This window comes from Nyctereutes procyonoides, unplaced genomic scaffold, assembly GCF_905146905.1.
Source record: "Nyctereutes procyonoides isolate TBG_1078 unplaced genomic scaffold, NYPRO_anot_genome, whole genome shotgun sequence".
Taxonomy (NCBI): Eukaryota; Metazoa; Chordata; class Mammalia; order Carnivora; family Canidae; genus Nyctereutes; species Nyctereutes procyonoides.
The window spans coordinates 23,569,374-23,590,498 of NW_026575042.1; the positions used below are offsets into that span (position 1 = coordinate 23,569,374).

General features: G+C 39.6%; 1 protein-coding gene across 2 annotated transcripts in view; it reads right to left on the reverse strand.

Annotated features, from left to right (window-relative positions):
- Positions 1-21,125, reverse strand: part of KAT2B (lysine acetyltransferase 2B) — a 104,180-nt gene that overhangs the window by 27,579 nt on the left and 55,476 nt on the right. For both annotated transcript variants that reach the window (XM_055321093.1, XM_055321094.1), the window contains 6 exons: positions 16,897-17,088; positions 11,283-11,389; positions 7,161-7,286; positions 4,751-4,887; positions 1,751-1,959; positions 602-728 (listed from right to left, as the gene is read on the reverse strand). In XM_055321093.1, the coding sequence (XP_055177068.1) occupies positions 602-728; positions 1,751-1,959; positions 4,751-4,887; positions 7,161-7,286; positions 11,283-11,389; positions 16,897-17,088 (898 nt within the window). The remainder of the gene's footprint in view (positions 1-601; positions 729-1,750; positions 1,960-4,750; positions 4,888-7,160; positions 7,287-11,282; positions 11,390-16,896; positions 17,089-21,125) is intronic.

Genomic DNA, 21,125 nt, shown 5'->3' on the forward strand with positions numbered 1-21,125 from the left:
AAGGTAAATCAGCCATGAGCGCGTGCACACACAGACACACACACACACACACACACACACACCAAAACACCCTCACATTCCAAATCCTGCATGAATACTTCTAAAATTTAGTCACACATTTATTCAAAATTTTCATGACTCCCTTTATAGAATTTCTTTAGCCCTTGACCCCCTTTAGGGACAAAGTCATAAGACATCTTTCTTAAGCGTAAGACACCTATATCATGTAACCTGCATCACACCGTATCCTTTCTCATGGTTCAGTGTCACTAGCTGGTGTGTGTACATGTATGCATATGTAAATTAAGCAACAGTGATATTTCTTTTCAAACCTCCCTTCACTTGTCATTGACTATACTTTAGTTACATTTGGGGCTGTGTGGTGTCCTTGTGCCCAACCTGACCTATTGGGATGTGGAACCGTTTGTTCTCTTCACACACATACACAGACATTTGCAGCAAGAGGATTCTTCTCACAAAGTCCTGAACTCCACCTCAAACCCTCTACAGACATGGCAAAGACAGATCTGACTAAGCTCTATGCACTAAAGTGAGAAGCACCACATTCTGCTTTTCTTCTAACACCTTGGGTTACCCTTACCTTGACTTGCTCATTTGAGGTTACAGCACAGAAAACAATCTCTGTGAATCCTTGGGATGGGAACATACGGAAACAGATACCACCAATGACACGGCCATCTTTAATTAGGGCAAGGGTTTTGTGTTTCCTGAAAGAACAAGATTATGGCAAAGTTTTACACCTATTTCAGTTACATTAAAATACTTTTTGGAGTGTTCCTTATCAACCAAACAGGAAAGGATGAGAATGTCCTTATTGAGTTTCTATGGAAGCCTCCTCTATCTAGACACTATCTCAGTAGAACATTCTTAATGTAGACTTTTTAGAGCCAGCTTTTTCATTTATCAGGGCGTTCAGCAGAACAAAATGTCAGCCACCTAAGAAGGGTCTGAGGTTTATAAAGAACAAAATATGTGTTGAGATTCTGACTGGTACTGGAATGGCAGTACACCCACTGCCAAGGGACCTACAAGGGAGGGAAAGCACTGCCACAGACAAATGTGGCTTTATGGACATGGACATATGTTTCTGAAGGGTTTACTCTGATTCAAAAATATTACAGAAACATTATGGAAGAGAATACAAAATCCACACATATAATTTGCTGAAACCTCCAATATAGAATCCTGTCAGAACTGTCTAAAGTGTCACTCTGAATTGTGACATGCAGGAATCACAGTCCACATAGGCTGCTAGGCTATATATGTTAAAATACATTCAATTAGAGAACTTTAGGTTTTCTGTTGTTTGAGTTTTGTTTAAAGCAATGGATTTTCAAATGTACCTGTCTGATACCCCAATAAATTTCCCCAAAGTTAAGACCCAGCAACAGTGATACCTAGTTAAGATACCAAAATCAAGAATATTTTGACTTTGAAAAAGGACAACTTTTTGCTGTTTATACTTCTTCACTGCTATAATGAAAAAACCATAGGTCACCAGCAATGTAAAATACAAAGTTTCATTATTATTAACAAAAAAGTATATGAATTGTTGAAATATTAATCTTACTGCTTTTGGTCATGGCAATTATCTTGATGTAGCTCTGTATTCCCCAGTGTGCCAAGATGCAGCAAGATTTGGTAGCTGACTCAGGCTGGCTTCCATTATCTGAGTGGTTCCTCCTTCATTTAAAAGGGAAATAAGAAAGAAGAGCCAAATACCACTTACGGGTCAAAGACAAGCCGTGTGATGTACTCTTTTGGCATCCGGGGCAGCTGGTGTGAGAAAACGTTCTGTAGACCTACTAGCCACATTAGAATCTTCTTGTTGGGTTTCTGGTTCAGGGAATTGCCAACCACATGAAATTCAATCACACCCCTGCGCTCCTCCAGCCTTGCTGCCTCGTCCCTGGCTGAATGCGCTGACAAGAAATTGGTCTGTGATGTAGGAGACAGGAAAAAATTACAAAGAACTCTTCTCTTAAGACAACGGGGATAGGACATCTCCATGCTTCTCTTATTTGTTCTAATTAAGATACACATTTGTGGAGTTTCGGGGACCTGAATAACACACAAGTTACAAAAACAAAATGGCAAAGGGAGGTAAAGCATTTTGAAAGATTAGAGTATTAGTATTACATGTGTACATGGATATATGGTGTAGATTAGGAGTCATCAAACCTTCCTGGAAAGTGCCACATAATACATATAAGGACTCTGTGGCAACTAGTCAACACAGTTGTAGTATGAAAGCAGACACAGACATACGTGAATGAATGGGGGGGGGCACCTGGGTGATTCAGTCAGTTAATCACAATCTGACTCTTGATTTCAGCTCAGGTCATGATCTCAGGACCGTGAGATCAAACCACATGTGGGGTTCCGTGTTCAGCAGGGAGTCTGCTTGGGGATTCTCTCCCTCCACTTGTGCAAGCATGTATGAATGCATGAATGAAGTAGTGCCCCAATAAAACATTATTTATAAGAGGAATAGGGCAGACCAGATTTGGCCTGTGTGCTAACCACCTCTGGTTTGAAGGAATCCCATCTGGTTGAACTTTACACGACCCTCGGGATGACAGATCCCCAAAATTCTCATTACAGTCCCAATAGTGGCAGTCACATGTATAGTGTTGGTACCTCTTTTTGGAGGGCAGTTTTCTTTCCGAAGTATCTGCTGACTAACTCTCAACCACAGCTGGCAGCACAACAGTTTGCCAGCATTTAATGCTCCCCATCCTATTTAATCCACCCAGGGGTATATAGGTAAATGTTCAATAAATAGTTCCTCGGGGAAGAAAAGCCCCAAATGGTAGCACCTGCTCATCCCGTTGGTCTACAGCTGGCTGCCCAGGTGACCAGGTGCCACTGTGGTCAATTTCAAGCTACCAACACATTTAACTCACAAAACTCTTGAAAATTTACCAACTGCCTTGTGCACACCTGTACAAGCCAACTCCAGTACACTATAAAATTCACTCAACAAATTTTGAAATGTGTGATAACATCCTCACTTTGCAGATGGAAAAACCTGAGCTAAACTAATCTGTAAGGTTACTAAATCCTTGAAAGACAAGTATGCAAAAGATATTATTGCCTAGATCCCAGGACTGGATATCTAGCAGGAAATGGGAAAAATAATCATCTTACAATGAGATCTTTCTCTTAAAACAGTCCAGTTCTTTTAATTATCCTCAATACCATAAAATGAGTATCTCAGGAAACATGACAAATTAAAAACTGATGTAGCAATGCCATGCTAAAAAAATTTTGAAAGATAATTTTACAAAATAATCTCCAAGCCATTTCTTCATTTCCTGAAAGCTGTCAGAAATGTCTTTTTGTTTTTTCCTAAAAGTAGCTCCAAGCCCAGAGTGGAGCCCAACACGGGGCTTGAAATCATGACCCTGAGATCAAGAGTGGGAAACTTAACCGATTGAGACATTCAGGTGCCCCAGAAACATCTTAAATTGCCTTGCCCCTGGATGCAATGCAATAACAGCAGAACTTTTTAGCAAAACTGGTTTACTTAATCCAATCATGAGTAAATAAACAAATTCAAAAAGGGGTCCTTATGCAAAACCAGTGAGCAGGATTCTTCAACAATGGCACTACCATTTAAAAAAAAAAAAAAAAAGGACTGAGGAACTATTCTAGAATAAAGGAGACTAAAGAAATGAAGAGAAAGATGTAAATGTAATTCATGATCCCTGGCTGACTCTTCAATAATAGCAACAAATGTTCTAAGGACAAACAAATATATGGTCTTTGGGGAATTCAGATATGGACTCTTAATATATTAGGCCAGGGGTCAGCAAACTTTCTTATAAAGGGGCCAGATAACAAGTATTTTAGGTTTTGCAGGTCATACATCACCTGTCTTAATTATTCAAATCTGCTCTTGTAGTGTAAAACAGACATAGAAAATATAGGTTTAAATAATACTTTCTTTATGGAGTGCCTGGTGGCTCAGTGGTTGAGCGTCTGACTTTGGCTCGGGGTGTGATCCTAGGATCCGGGATCAAGTCCTGCATCGGGCTCCCTGTGGGGAGCCAGCTTCTCTATCTGTCTATGTCTCTGCCTCTTTCTCTCTGTGTGTGTCTCTCATGAATAAATAAATAAATCTTAAAAAAAAAAAAAAAAACTTTCTTTACAAAAACAGCCAGTTGGCCAGCTTTGGCCTGTAGGCTATAGTTTGTCAATCTATATGTCAGAAAACATAACCTAGCTAAATTTTCTGATAGTGGCAACTACACTGTGTAATGTAAAAGAATAGTCTTCATATTAAGAAATACAGGTAAAAATAGGGGTGAAATGCTGTGACACTATACTGAATTCTGAAATGGTTCCAAATGGTTCATAGGAGACACAGACAGAGGGAATATATGTGTGACTTGTTAACAACTGGTGAATCTAAATTAACTATGGATCTCTATCATGAAATGTTTTTAACATTTATGAGAATTTAAATATTTCCAGATAAAAAGCTGAAGTGGGAATGCCCGCAACTGTGTGAGATTATTAGTTTGTTTCCTTGATGTGTTATTCATCAAGGGGAATCACCTTTCTACTAGCTTGTCTTCCCCTCCATACATTGACCACCTGGTTAAATGCAAACCAGGATAGCAAAACCTGCTATCTCCCATAACACCCCCATTTCCAACAACTGGAATGACGGGGGAATACAGAAGGGGTCTACCAGCTGGCTGCTCTGGTTTACCCTGCTGACCTCTGGTCCGAGCATTGCTGCAGGGTCTGTGATGGTAGACATGACCTCGTCAATTAATTCCATTGGAATATCCCCCATAACTCGAGGTTTCTTGGCCTCCTCCAAGGCATGAGAGTCATTCATTTTCCTCTTTTCTCCTGTGATGATCAAAATAAAAGGGCAAAGAATGGATGATCTTAAACACAAAGCAGTTAATACATGCCAACTAATCCAACTAATTTTCTATGAACATTGATGGGCATGGAAGTCAACTTTCCATTTACCCAGGGAAGGGGTGGCAGTGCAAGATGGGAAAGAGAAGGGTGGAGGTCATAATAACCACCAACCACAGATCCATTCCAAATATTTCCTATTTTCTCTGGTAATTTTTTAACTTGCTATATGAGTTATGTGTTTGTCCATTTGCACATGCAAGGGGTGATTTTAGTTATGACTTATTATTAATCTCTAAATTTAGTCCCTTTGTGGTCAAAGAACATGGTCCATGTAACAAAATATCAAAAATTTTTGAAACTCCTTTAGAACCTAAAATACTACAGATTATTAGTAAAGTAGTGTCTTCTTAAAAATAATGTGTATTTTCTGACTCTTAGGAGTAATGATCTCTGTACATCCCTTAGATCAAGCTGATTATGTTTTCAGCACTTCTGATTATGTTTTCAGCACTTCTATATCCTTATTGATAGCTTTGTCCACATGAACTATGAATTACTCAGAGATGTTGCTTCAAGCATTCAACCACTGGTTGATCAGGTTATTTCTCTTTGTGGTTCTGTTCATCCTCTTTCATGTATGTATACATGTGTTTATGTATAGATACATGTATATTGTGTATGTTTATATGTATTTGAAATATACTAATGAAATCTTATATTTTGCTGGTAAATTTATTTTCACTATAAAATAACCCTCTTTATCTCTCACAATGCTTTGTTGCCATAATATGATACCTCACAAAGTGAACAGGGCCATTTTCAACATGTCACATGCAGGACAGGCCTTGCGAAGGCAAAGAAAACTTTCTCCCACTTTCCTCCATAGATTATACGATAGCTTTCTTTCCTTTCTACTGTCATGCTTGGTTCTTCCTGTCATAATATGTATTCATTTTTATAATTAAAATTTAAAATAATTTTTAGATGTTCAAATCTAATTATTCCTCGTGTCTGAATCCCACTAAGCATACTTCCGTAGAACATTCTCACCATCCTCAAGTAAAGGACCAGAACAAGGTAAAGTATCTTGTCTATATGAGATGCTTCCATAAACATTATGTCACTTACGAAATGGCTTTTGCTGAGTTCTTGTTTTTATAACTTTTATAGTTGTTATTGAGGGTAAATGAGAATATTTTTAGTCATTTGACCAAGAAGACTTCAAATGCCATAATTCCCCAGGAGTAATTCTATGAATTACTTATTTTGTAGCTGAGGTTTATAGTTAATATGCCCCAAACTTGAAAAATTGCTAACAGTGTTATGATATGAAAGGATATGACATCCAAGCTCACTGGCAAAGAGTTTCTGGAATGATTAGTAATGTCTCTCTCAGAAGTGAGAGATAGAGTAAATGGTGGCACACGTGCTAAATATGTGGCCCTACATTTAAAATTTTCTTCTTTCCCTCTTTTATGCTACTTCTTTAATGTCAAATTTTGGTCATATCCAAGATTTGTTTGATGTCAAGCCCATGGACAGAAATGCAACCTTCAGAACATCCTGCAACTGTGAAATGCATGTAAGATTAAGATTTGGCAAATTACATTAGTGGCTAAAGTCTTTACCCTCTGGTATCCACACTCTGCCATGTGACTTTGTGGGTCTTCTACAAAAGAAGTAGAGTACATTTTCTCCACCTCTTGACTCTGAATTTGATCATGTAATTGGCTTTAAATGGCAAAATAAGGCAGGAGTGATGGTATACCAGTTCTGAGTCTAGGCTTCAAGAAACTATTTCTACTTGTTCTCTGGCACTTTTCCCATCATCAAAAGGACATATTCTGCCCCAAGAAAAAGAAAAGAAGCCCAGTGATCCCAGGAGGATGAGAAATATATGAAGAGATTCTCCAGCTTAAGTGTTCTAGCCAAGCCCAGAATAGAGCCCCTGGTCAACAGGTAGACTCATGAGCAAGCCTAGCAAAGACTGAATGAGGTTGGCTGAGATCAGCTACCTTCCAGGAAACACACAGAATGAGTTAACTATGATAATAAATGATTATGGTTTTAAGCCTCTGAATTTTGGGTTGTTTTGTCCATAGCAGTAACTAACCAATACAGCTCAAAGTGATTTCCAGCCATTATAGTCCTGGACATTCACAATTTGTAGTTGGCCTAAATCTACCTTTGGCATTCCTATAACAGAACTTCTATGGAAAACCATAGCCCTTTCTTATGTCCCCTTAAGAGCTTACCTGGGTTTGCCTCAAGCCCAGAAGAGCCTTTGCAGGAAGGACTGGTGCTCCCTCCATTAGGTTGCTCAAGGGAAGATGAGTTTGAATTATATGAAATGGTCCCAGCTACAGGAGGTGGACTGATAACTGGCCCCAAAAAGAAAAAAAGGTATTAGGTGACTCCTTTCTTAGGCAATAAGGAACCACGTGCACATGCAACCATCCCATTCCTGCCCAACACCACAACAAAGTCATTGTCAAAATAAATGCCATGGAGGGGCACCTGGCTGGCTCAGTGGATGGAGCATGCGACTCTTGATCTTGGGGTTGTAAATTCAAGCCCCACTCTGGGTATATAGATTACTTAAAAATAAAATCTTTTAAAAATTAATTAATTAAAATAAAAGCCATGGGGCCAATGTGAACATGATAATAATAAAAAAAAAAAAGTAACCAATTATGGCCCATTGAATAGAGTAAGGATATCTGAGTCCACAATGATAAAACAACAAATGAATGAATGAATAAATAAGTGGGCAGAAGGTAAAAGTCTTCCTTACAGGAGAATACCAAGAAATAAAAAGGAAGGAATGATGGATGTTGGGGGGGGTGGAGAGTGGGGGAGGATCATTTGGTAGCCAGCATAAAATAATTGATTCAGGAAAGAATCATCTGTGCAGGACAAACCTTGGGAGTGTAATTTTGATGAAGACAGGATAATTTTAAAGTACATCTCCACAAAAACACTTTTTATTGCAAAAGGAAAAAATAGTAACACTGCAGTGGAGAAATCATGTACACACTACGTGTGATCAAGCTTATACCAACAAGAAGGAGAGAGGCCAACATCATGTGCCTCCTGATGTTACACAAAACTTGCTATAAACCACATGATTGAGATAAGAGGCAAAAATGGAAAACAGTCTACAGATTAGATAATAATATTGCATCAAGCTTAAATTCCTTACTTGATAACTATACTGTTGTTAAGTAAGAGAATGTCCTTGTTCTTGGGAGATACCCACTGAGCTCAGCAAAGGGGCAGGATGTTTGTAACTTTCCAATAGTTTAGAAAAAAAAAAAAGAGAGAGAGAGAAAGAGAGAGAGGAGGAAGATAAAGCTAATATATCAAAATGTTAACAAGTAGTGAATCTGGGCAGAGGATATACAGTATGTAAGATTTCTTTGTCCTATTCTTGTAACTTTTCTGTAAGTTTGAAAGTATTTACAAATAAAAAACTTTTGTTTTATAAAGCCATTGGAGGAAATAGCATGTTGCTTTGCTAGTGTGCTGCTGATTTGTAGCTAGTGGGGTGAGAGGAGATGAAGGATACAGACATTCTCAGTGACACTGGTCATATACAGGACAGAGTATGGCAGTGCAGCCAGATGCCCAGAGAGAATGTTCAACTAAATTTCAACACAGCCACAGTTCAGTCCCCAGAGAACATTCCAAACAGCCAACAAAGTGATGGAATAAGTTAATAGAGAGACACCAATCCATTGCACTCAGAATATACTATAGTGCCAGGCTATACGGCTTTCCTTCCAGGAAACAGACCTGCTGAATCTCAAAGTACACTGGAGTGATTCCACACAAAGAGGAAGCTCTGGTGACTCTGAAGACATCTGAGTATCTTGCAAAACTTCAGAGCCATCATTACGAATGTCATTTATCACAGCTGCATAGACGTGCAGACATGCCAATTAAGTGATGATTACACTCTTCTTTCCCCCCAGAGAACACACTGCAATTACAGGAGAACAGGAGAAGGCAGCCTGCTTCTGACAGCTTTCAGTAATAGTAAAGAGGACAATACAGTTCAACTGGGTTACAACCTTAGTCACAGCAATAAATACGGAACCCCGAGAGCCAGAGACAATGTCTGCATTCTCTATCATATGCTAAGGCATATAAATCAGCTGGAAATTGATTGGGAGGCATTTTCAGCAGGAAAAGGCGAATGGGAGTTTTCACAAACAGAGGAATCCTTTCAGGAAGACCTTGCAGAAAAGAACGAGGTTGACCCTGTTGTCAACTTTGATTGTCAGCTTTGGTGTCCCCCTGCCTGAAGGAGGAAACTGTGTTCTTCACTCATTCCTCCCACAAGCATTTGCCTGCACATTCGCAGCACACGCCAAAGTAAGGCAGTGTGGTAGTGGCTAGAGGTCTGGCTCTTCGTGTAGTAAAGTAGTTAAGGAATTCCACAGCCTAGGCATGAAGCCTAGTTCCAATGCTTAGGAACTATGATAGTGGGCAACTTGGTGCTCCTCTCTGAGCTTCTGTGTCTCACCAATTTCTCAGGGGAAGTATGTTATTTTTATTGTGGCAAAACAGTCTCTGACCACCCAGGAGTCACACCCATAGGAAACACAAGACTTACAGAAAAATGGGGTTAGGATAGCATGAGGTAAGTGCTCTCAAATATTGCTGCACATCAGAATCACCTGGCGAGCTTTTAAAAGTCTCAACGTCTGGCCTCAACCAACTCTATCACTCTCGAGAAAAGCCTCAGAAATCAGTATTACTTTAAATCACCACAAGTGATGCCACAGCACAGCCAAGTTAGAGAACCCAAGATAAGATATAGTCAAGGTTCTATGAAAGTCTGGAAGAAAAGAGGTCCAGTCCTTGCTAGAAGGCATAGGAAGAATAAGTTAAGAGTTTGTGGGAGAGATGCCACTTGAAAACCAGACGAAATAAAGACAAACTGAACAGCACAGGGACAGACAGAGCAATAAAGAGGATAGATATGCCCAGCCACCACAGAGAATATGTCCTGTAAATGCTAAAATCTCAAGTCTCTAAAAACAAGAATTCAAACAAAAAGGATTTGATCCAACCCAAAATACCTCATTCCCTAAGTACTGTGCTTCGTAGAGATTTAATTATATTTATATCCAAACTTGGGCTCTAGGTGAAAAAAAAAAATTAATCACCTTCTCAAATGCATTCTGCTGAGTAAAAGAAGTCAGACTCAGAAAATGGTGTACCATATGATTCTATTCATATGACATTCTAGAAAAGGCAAACACCAGGAACAAAAAACAAATCAGTGGTTGCCAAGGCTGGAGGTACAGTAATGAATGGGATGGACTACAGAGGGTTACAAAGGAATTTTCTGGGGGGAAGCCACTGTTCTGTATTTTGATGGTACTGGTGGTTATACAACAGCATGTGTTTTGTCAAAATTCACAGAACTGTATACTAAAGAAGGGGACTTTTAACTGTTTGTATTTTTTTTTTTTTTTTGCTGGAGGCAAAAATAATACACACTAAGCTAGAGATCTTAAAAACTCTGACATCAAAATTCTGCATTCTGTTTCCCCATGACCACATATAAATTACCGCTCTGGCATCTCTTGCTAAACTTCTCCAAGTCTTCCTAGTGTCAAAGGCAGCAATTCAGATCCTCTCTCTGGGATCAGAAGTCACTAGTCTTCCTTCACCATAAAATACCAGCTGATGCCACTCAGGGCAACGGCAATGGTGCTCTCGCCTCACTGGAAGTCCTTCACGACCTGAGATTCAAGACTACTCTCTTCCACTCACCATCCTACCTTTATCCATGATAGTAACTTGATGCAAGAAACAGACATCACAGATTCAGAAATTAGACCAAGACTTGATTCCTGGGCATAATTGGACATTGACTGAGACTTAAAGTGTCTTTAAAAAGAGCCAGGGGGTGCCTGGGTAGCTCAGTGGTTGAGCATCTGCCTTTGGCTCAGGTCATGATCCCAGGGTCCAGGGACTGGGTTCCACATTAGGCTCCCTGCAAGGAGCCTGCTTCTCCCTCTATGTCTCTGCCTCTCTGTGTGTGTGTGTATCTGTCATGAATAAATAAAATCTTTAAAAAAAAAAAAAAAAGCCAGCATTTGACTACAGAGCTGAGCTGTGTGGTATTTTACACCTCCTCTAAGATTGTAATGTGCAAGCTAAGCAAACCTAATAGCACAAGGAGGAGTGGTTTTAACTGATTTACACCTGTTCTCCTTGATGCAGATGCAAGATTCGCCAAACTGTTACTTTTTTGTTGACTCTATTCTTTGATTTTTTGGTGAAAAACACAAATAAATGCAGAGTTAAGCTGTGACTAACACTTCCTGATTGTTCTTGGATTTTTGCAAAAAGAAATTTACCTGTTTGGATTCCTAGCTGGCTGGTTCTGGTAGAGGCTGAGAGAAAATCCTGATCCCAGATAGGAGAGTTTTGACTATAAACTTCTTCTTCTAACATGGACAGAAACCTAGACACAAGAGTAAAAGCAACAGTAAGATAAAAAACTAATATATTACCAGAGGGATGAAAGCCCTAACCATCTATGGCAAGCACCCCAATATCAGCATCTTACCTTCACTTCAGAAATACGCTCATGAATTATGACTCAAATAATGACTTTGTTAACAGCCTGTATATTCAAACAAGGAAATGCATTTCTACAAATTTATTCTCTTTTGATTCTCCACGGATTGACACAACATAGACTGCACAGTGTCATTAACTGTCATTAGGAATGCATTCCACTAAGTTCTCCTCAGCATCAGAGCAAGATTTCCACCATCCATGGAGCTGTTATTACCACTGTCATTATCCACCACAAAAGCTAATATTTATCAAGTGCTCGCCATGTGCCTGCACTGTTCTGTGAACTTCTTACTGAATCCTCACATCAACCCAATGGGTTACCTATTTTTATTATCACAAACCTATGAAATGGAACTCATTATTATATCCATTTCACAGAAAAAAACTTAAGCCTGATATTAAATAACTGGCTCAAAGTTCCACAATGAGGAAATTGCCGAGCTAGGATTAGAATGTGATTGATTGCTATGTTATACTTATGTCATAAACCAAATTGATCTCAAATTTTGGGGGTCCACAGAAATCACAGGGAGACTTTGTTAGAAATATAGATAGCCAAGCCCTACCTGGGCTTACTGAATCAGAGTCCCTGAGAACAGGCTTGAGTGACAAAATTTTGATGAAGTACCTTAAACCTATGTGTATCAAAAGTGAAGAACAATGATTAAAATAGCAACACACGACTACACATCTGGTACTGGAATACCTTCCTACAAGCCTCTTTTTAAGGCACGTTAATTCCACGGGAGGAATATAAGAAAAGGCTAAGAGCTTGGACTCTAGAATCCATTTGCCAAGCTCACCACTTAATTTCTGTGACCCTTAGGATAAATTATTCTTAACTTTCTTCTTTCTCAGATTCCTCTTCCATAAAACAGAAACATCAACACTAAGTCCTGCATAGGGCCTGACCCCAAGTAAGTACTCCATTCATCCTTTCAACAAATACTGGCTGAATGTCTGCCCTGTGCCAGGCACTCTATTAGGTGCTGTGAGGGCAAGGCGAACAAAACAACCATCTTGCCCCTGTGAATCACACTGCAATGTTGTAATAAAGGTTGAATATGATGAGTCCACTATTCTGTCTCTGAAATTTTGAACTCCAGAAGCTCTTAAAAAAAGATCTCCCATAACCCATTTGGCAACAATCTAACCTGAACATACATAAAACTATCTATAGTTTTTACAATTAAAAGTGGATTTGATTTAGGGGGATATCCCTTACCCTTAGTGCTGTGATATATGTGTTATATTACCTTGACAAAATATTTTAAATCTTGAATTTTGGGGTGCCCTGGGTGGCTCACTTGGTTAAGTATCTGCCTTCGGCTCAGGTCATGCCCCCAGGACCCACATTGGGCTCCCTAATCATCTATGGCATTTTGCTCCCCTAACCATCTCAGTGGGGAGCCTGCTTCTCCCTCTCCAGCTGCCTGCTGCTCTCCCTGTTTGTGTTCTCTCTCTCCTTTTGTCAAGTAAATAAATAAAATCCTTAAAAATAAATCTTAAATTTTGAAAAATCGGTATCAAAGTTTTGGAAAACTGACCAAGGATCCATATCATTATCATAATCACTAAAAGTACCACTGTTCTTCCCGTTTATCAATGCCTACAAGAATTTAAATTATTTCAGGGTAGGAGAGGATTGTTTTGTAAAAGTGAAAACAGATCGGGAAAGGTCCCAGGCATTTTCTTACTTGCTACTCAGATTAAAACTCAGATTTAGGGGCACTTAGGTGGTTCAATTAAGCATCTGACTTCAGCTCAGGTCATGTTCCTGGAGTCCAGGGATTGAGTCTCCCCCATCGGGCTCCCAGCTGGGTGGAGAGTCTGCTTCTCCCTCTCCCTCTGCCCCTCCCCCTACTTGTGTTTGCTTACTGGATTGCTCGCACACTCTCTCTCTCAAATAAATAAATAAATCTTTTTAAAAACTTAAAAAAAAAAAAGAACAAATCTCAGATTTAAGAACAAGGTACCATTTGAATAAGTACCTACCCGCACATGATAGTTTAATTCATGGTTTATAGAAACTGCATGAGTCACTTCCTAAGCAAGCCACCATTAACTTTTTAAAACATTTTAGTATGTTTCTTACCAGTCACAGCAAGACTGACAGCAATAGGAGGTAAGATCCTTACTGATATCACACGTCCTGATCTTGCTATGAAAAAGAAGGTGCTTGAGGCCTTTTCTCATTTTCCCATCTTACACAGCCCTCCAGATTTCCCCAACTGCCCTTCATCATGGAGGTAAATTTCCTTTCCCTTTTCTAGGCTCTTCTCTATCAGCAATTGGTTAGAACACTGTTCACAAAGCCCTGCAGAGGGGTGGCTCAGTGGTTGAGCATCTGCCTTTGGCTCAAGGCGTGATCCCTGGGTCCTGGGATTGAGTACCGGCATCAGGCTCCCCATAGGAAGCCTGATTCTCCCTCTGCCTATGTCTCTTCCTCTCTGTGTGTCTCTCATGAATAAATAAACAAAATCTTATTTAAAAAAAAAAAAAAAGCCTTGCAGAGATTCACCAAGGAAGAATTCCATCACTAATTTAAGAAAAATAATTCTATATACACATATGCGTGTTATATATGTATATATAAACAGTTATTTCATTATAATAAATAGTCTCATGCAATGACGAGAGTACTTGCTTTGTGTATATATACAATACAAAACTGCAGAAATAAAGAAAACAATCCATGGAGAAAAACACTAAAAGTAGTTCCGAGTGGTAGGGCTTGGGGGTGGGAGGGAGGGGGAGCATCTTTTGCTTCTTTGTTCTCTCTTGATCAGATTTTCATCTGAATGTGCATTCATCACTTTTAGGATAAAATATAGATACTAAACCCTTCTAAAAACCACCTTGTATGCTAGTGGATGGAGGGAAAGGCAAAAATTTTGTTTTTGTTTTTTAATGTATATTTTTTCATATTTCCACAGGTTTTTTGTTTTTCACATTTTATATACATATTTTTAAAGATTTATATATTTGAGAGAAGGAAGAGCTCCTGCCAGTGCAAGGTGAGGAGAGGAAGAGGGACTAGAAGAGAAGCAGACTCCCCACTGAGCAGGGAGCCCAACATGAGTGGGACTCAATCCCAGGACCCTGAGATTACAACCTGAGCCAAAATCAAGAGGTAGATGCTTAACTGATCACAGCACCCAGGCACCCCAGGAAAGGCACAAATTAAAGCCACGTATTAGGAAGGGCACTTATGAGAAGGAGGAAGTTAAGGATGTCAACCTTGCAAATGCATGTGAGAATCACAGCGATATCAAGGAATGGTGTGCAGCCAGCTACAGCTCTCACACTGTGTCAGTGCCCAAGACTCAAACAGCTCCTGAAGCTTCCATATATGTGATTCTGCTGTAAAGGCTATAGGTATAAATCCCTATCAGCCTCAATCTTGTCATATTCACTGACAGGGGGTTTAAAAGGAGAAGTGGGTGGTAGTTTTACCCTACCATTAGTAATAAAGAGAAAAAAACAGCATGGATTTTTTTAATCCAACAGCATAAGCATGCCAGAACTATGGGATGAAGGAACATAACACACTATAATTAGCAAATATCTGCAAGAAGCAAAATGAATTTGCTATGGGGAAAAAAAAAAAAAACAAAAAACCTGTTACTCTCTAAGGTAATTAAAATTTCTCTTTAAGTACCATAGAAGATGGGGGAGGGCCCCCTTTGTTCCTTGGCTTAGAAACACAGAATGACAACTATAATCTAAAAATATAGAAATGCTGTTTATGTGGCAATGTAATAGAGAAATAAGAAAACTGCTTTAAATCCTGAACGAAAGGAGCTCAGACCACCTAAAAGGCAGCTACTGTATACACGAGCATGCCCAGAGATCAAAACCCATGTAGGCACAATACCCAAATTGCAGCTTCAAGTACTTCTGAATCTTCTTCCCTGGAGAATACCAAAATGTTCATGTCATGCCTCAGTCTCCGGTAGCGGCTGCCTTAAGAAAACACTGGAACTCAGGATGCTAGGATTTATGTGCAAATATTGGGCGTTCAGCTAAAGCTCATCAGAATTACCCATGACATCTTCTATCCATAGCTTGGGATTTGTGTTAAACTGTAAAGGAATTTTCAGTCAATTTCTATCAAAAAAACATTTTTTGTTGTTTCTTTTGGACCTAACTTATTCTTAAAAATTAAAGCTGTCTTTCCTGAGAAACAAACTAGGTAATAAAATAATAAAACTTAATAATAAAAATCAAGTTTCTCTACTAAAATAGGGCATCATCAGTCTCTGGTTAAAGAGAATACCTCCTCTTTTAAACTCTTCTCTACACCAGCAGTTCTCAACGGTATAAGGAAGGAAGGCTCTATCATACCTAGAAAGCCCTTTCAAATCATACCTTCAACCTTGTCCACAATAAGTGCTGGTCTAGGCAGCATGACGCCCACAAAACAAACTGTCTCACTCAGTGTCTTGCTGTCACTGGTCCATGACTAATAGGCAACTGCACCTGCAGCCCCTCTCATGAGCAGCCAGGCTTTTAGTTTAAAATTTTGGTCTTAGCACTGAAAATGCATTTCCAAGGCCAATGGTACAACACTGCAACTTCCTATTCCTTTTTTTCTTTTTTAAATTTATTCATGAGAGACACAGAGAGAGGCAGAGACAGAGAGGCAGAGGGAGAAGCAGGCTCCATGCTGGTAGCCCGATGTGGGACTTGATCCCAGGACTCCAGCATCATGCCCTGAGCCAAAGGCAGACACTTAACTGCAAAGACACCCAGGCGTCCCACTTCCTATTCCTTTAACACATTTCCTTCGTTTGAAAAATATTTCCTTGATTATTTATATGTTGGAGCTCTGGCAGGTACACAAGAGTTACATATATTCTACAAAAAACTGAGTAGAGAGGTATAAAGATCATTCTGAAGGAAGTCTCTCTATTCCCACCCAGCCCCGTCCTTGGGGTCTAGCTTTCAAAGAGTGAGGGGCAGGTAGACCGTAGCTGAGGCAGAAGTGATTCACCAGACTTAGAAAGGGTTGGAGATGTGGGATGGAAAAAAAATCAGCCACTTGGGTTATCCAGCCACTTGGGATGGAAACTGTTTCTACCACTCTCCCCCATCTTCCGCTAGCTCCCTGGCAGCTGAATATACCCAACAGAGCACAACCCCATTCCAAGACCCAAAGACAAGGACCCAGGTGAGATGAGGTGGCACTACGGCAACACAAATCCCACACAACAACAGATACACTGTGTAGCACCTAAAAAGGGAGCTGAGAAGGAGAGAGTCCCTTCTCCCTCTTCCCTGGGACGCTTTTCCTATCATTCCTGATCTTGTTACTGATACAGGCTTTGGTGAGTGTCTATCAATCTCAAGCTCCACAATCAAAGACCTGCAAGGGCACTCTCTTACTTTGGGAAATGGGTCAGGATGAGAGTTCGTTTTTCAAGTGGCAGTTTGTCTTTCTCCTGTCTCGCTTGTTCCAGGAGTTGTCTTCTCATGACTGTGAAGACTGAGCGCAGCAGTGTTCTCCCAAACACCTGGGTGGTTTCATAGCGAGGTAGACTGTCACAGAACTGGGGCACATTGCAATAACACAGCCACCTGTGATAAGAGGAGACAAGCACCATTAATACCCCTTAAGCCCCCAGGTCCATCTGAAACATCCAATGATGGTGACTCTCCCACCACTAACCACAGCAGAAGAAACTAGGTCTGCATTGACGAGTAGTAGTACCACTGCCAGCTACTGAAACTTGGAAATTTGTTTAGTTTGCCCATATACAAGCATTTGGGTCCAGTTCTGTGAAAATCATTCCATTCTGCAGCATCATGCAGGGAGTCCTACAGTCACTCGGTCCTGGGGTCAAATCCCGGCTTTGCCACTCAACTGGCTGCATGACTTGGGGAAATGTAATCATGTTTATAAGTCTCCTAGTTCCTTACCTGTAAAGGGGGGCAGCAATAATACCTACCTCGTTGAGTTGTTATGAGCATGATATGGAAAGTGCAAGGTGCAATTCGAGTTTCTGGAATGTAAGTGGTAGTTTAAATAAAAGAAGGTATTAAAGGGGAAGCTGAGGAAGTCCCATTTGTGAATGACTCAGAATTCCAACATCTAGTTCTCTGGGTAAAATTTAAAATGCCTACACAGCACTCACATACCCCTGAAGCTTTGATGAGAAGATAAAGATCTTCAAGACTATTCAAAACTCAGTCAAAACGCAGGAAGTAATAAGCTTCACCATCTGTCGCTTAAGTGTGTCTTCAATGACTCAGCCTTCAACTTAAAAATGCACTTCAGCATTACAAAAGCTGGACGAGTGCCCAGGCCCAGGGGGAAGCCAGAGGCTTTCTTGATATCTGACCATGGTTCTGAGGTACACTGGCTATGTTTGCCCTACAGGGCAAACAATGGAGAAGGCTCATTCAGCCAAGAGAAGCTAGAGAATCAAAGTTTATTCAAAATCAACCCTCTTTCTTTATAGTCTCCCAGGATGCAAGGTCTCAAATTCCCAGGACCCAGTAATGTAACTGTACAGTAGGGGTCAGAAGATGTTGCCAGACCAGGGGTCAGAAGCTTCATCACATAGATCCTCATTCCTTGGCAGCAGATCCAAACCTCCTTTTCCGGGACAGGACTGCTTTCCAAAAAATTAACACCTCTCTTCTTGGTGTGCCTTCCTGATACCTTTAAAGTGGGAGGAAGAGCTCTAATATGCCCAAACTGCTAATGGGAAGCTCCTGATGAACGTTCCAACCCTTAATAAAGAGTGGAATAATAGTAATTAACTTGTACTTATTGCTCTCTTTCTCTTATTCTGTATCACTTTGTATCTTCCCTGTGGTGTGATGGTGGTAGTGGTGGTGGTAGTTCATCTTTCGGAAAGAAAATTTTCATTAGTTCACCTGCCTAAATTCAAAATTGACCTTAAAACCCTTCTACTATTCCAACTCTTCTCTCAGCTTTTCTGTCTTAATAATTTATACCCAGATGTCATTTTATGATTACAGTACCAAAATGGGCATCTTAAGTGTTCTACTGTATCTTGTCAAACCAGAAACAGTGGTCCTGGTGGCAGACAAGTTAGGAGGTGCACTTATTTTGTAATTCATAAGGCACTTCACATAGAACTGCATCACCTTCAAGGCTGGATATTTGTCTGTGGCCACCTGATGAGGTTATAAGATATTTGGGGGCTGAAGGGTGGCCAGCTCCCAAGTGACTAATTATGAAACAACAAACGTTAATAGTTAAAATTACAAACCTTAATAATTCAGAAATTCAGTTTCACGAGACTTAGGCCATCACAGGACTATAATGTTAAAAATATGTCCAATTTTCCGCAATGGAAGGTTGAAGATTCTCAGAATTTAGATCAGTACTGTCCAAAGCACCCATCTATGCTGATGGAGATGTTCTCTATCTGTGCTGATACGATGGGCTACCAGCCAAGTGTAACTACTGGACATCTGAAACATGGCTTGTACAAGTGAGGAGCTTAATTTTTAATATCATTTAATCAATTTAAAATTTACTTTGACATGGAAACAGTATGAAATATTTTTCCATGAAACATAACTTTACTGCTTCCATAGGAACTCCATTTAGCTTTAGCCATTGAAAATTGAGGGAGTGAATGGAGATGTGCCATAAGTATAAAACACACACTGGATTTTAAAGACAACACAAAAGAAGATAAAAATGCAATCATTAGTAATTTTTCACATTGATCACACAGTGAAATAATATTTATATATTGGGTAAAATAAGACATTATTGAAATTAATGTCCTATGCCTATTTACTTTTTTAAATGTAACTACTAGAAAATTTTAAGTTACATTTGTGGCTCACATTATGTATCTATGGGATGCCCTGTTTTTGAGTCTTTTTTTTTTTTTTCTGTTTTTGAGTCTAAAGAGCACTTCCATCTGTTGAGGGGTCACAGATGTCCAATATTCTACTTAAAACTGCTGTTATTTCTGCGACAGCAATGGTAGGTCATAAATATTATCGTAAAATCATAAAGTGTTATAAAGAAGCGCTTAACAGGCCATGCAATCTTCCAGGGGAGGGGAAGTCAACACAAACTGTTACTGCCTAGTAAAATGTTTCGAATAATAAGCTTCCATTCATTTCCTCTGAAAGTCATTTTATAGACTACCGTTTACGCTTTTTAACTTTGTTTTGTTTTTACTTGCAAGATTAACTGCATTTTATAAATCTGTAAGGTACACAGTATGGTAAGACAGAGACTGAGTCAATGTGTGGTCTTTTGGTGCTACTTTAATAAATGTCATTGGGAGTAGTGGGATGGAAAGAAGAAATGGGAATTTATGTGCCTCATCTCTGCATACACATTCCTCCAAACACTTAAGCAACCATAGGAAAAGATTTTACCTAAATGACTGGCTTCAGGTCTTCTAAAAAGCAGTGAAAAGACAGTTTATTCATTTTCATATGCCTAATAAAAATGGCACATGTATGCAAATAACTCAAGAGTTTTGACAGCACTATGATAATTTGCAACTACCTTGCTTTCTTTAAAATGTGAACAGAACAGGGCACCTGGGTGATTCAGTCAGTTAAGCATCCACCTTCTCCTCAGGTTATGATCCTGGGAGTCGACTAAGCCCCATTCAGTGGGGAGTCTGCTTCTCCCTCTACCCTTCCCCCTGCTCATGCTCTCTCTCCCTTGCTTTCTCTCTATATATAATAAATAAATTAAAATATTTTTCTTTATTTTATTTATTTATTCATGAGAGACACAGAGAGAGAGGCAGAGACATAGGCAGAGGGAGAAGCAGGCTCCCCAAGGGGAGCCTCCTATGGGACTTGATCTCAGAACTACAGGATCATGACCTGAGCTGAAAGCAGATGCTCAACCACTGAGCCACCACGCATTCCTAAAATCTTTTTTTTTTTTTTTTTTTAATGTGAACAGGCCTGGAGAACTGGGGCATAGACCATGTCACCCTACTTGCTGGAATGAAAATCCTAAGGTTTGCAGGAATTAAGTGATCTCTCCTAGTTCACCTGAAATAAATAGAAGGATCTTCTATCCCCTAGCCCACTGTTCTTTCCATGCTTCCTGATAAGCGCTGTTCTAGACTTACATGATGAATGCTCAGTAACACAAAGCAACGGTTACATGAAACTGTTTCACCGAAATCAACTTAGTTATATCCAACTTGCACTGTATTCTTACAGAACATCTCCCCAATACAGGGACGACCATTACACCTTTCAGAAGGTCTGCACAACTCAGAATCTAAGACTAATTATTTGCTGCTTCCAGTAGCCAATTCTGTTGGCCAGAGTATTTTAAAAAGTCACATTCTTCTGACACTTTATTTTCATGTTGTCTCTTCATGGAATTATATTAGTGCACCATCATGAAATTCGGGGAACTTCAAAACATTTGTCCAGAGCTTTTTCTAAATCCAGTGATTTACAGGGGATATATACTTCTAGTAGGTATCAATTATCTGTTAACATTACAATGTCAAATATTTTCAATATGTAAAATATTTGTAATTTTCCTTTACTCAGAACAGAAAGTCATTTAAGCAGTTCTACTGTTCAATGAGCACTTAATTTTTTATTGGAAAATCTTCACAGGTTGGGTCTGCAATAAT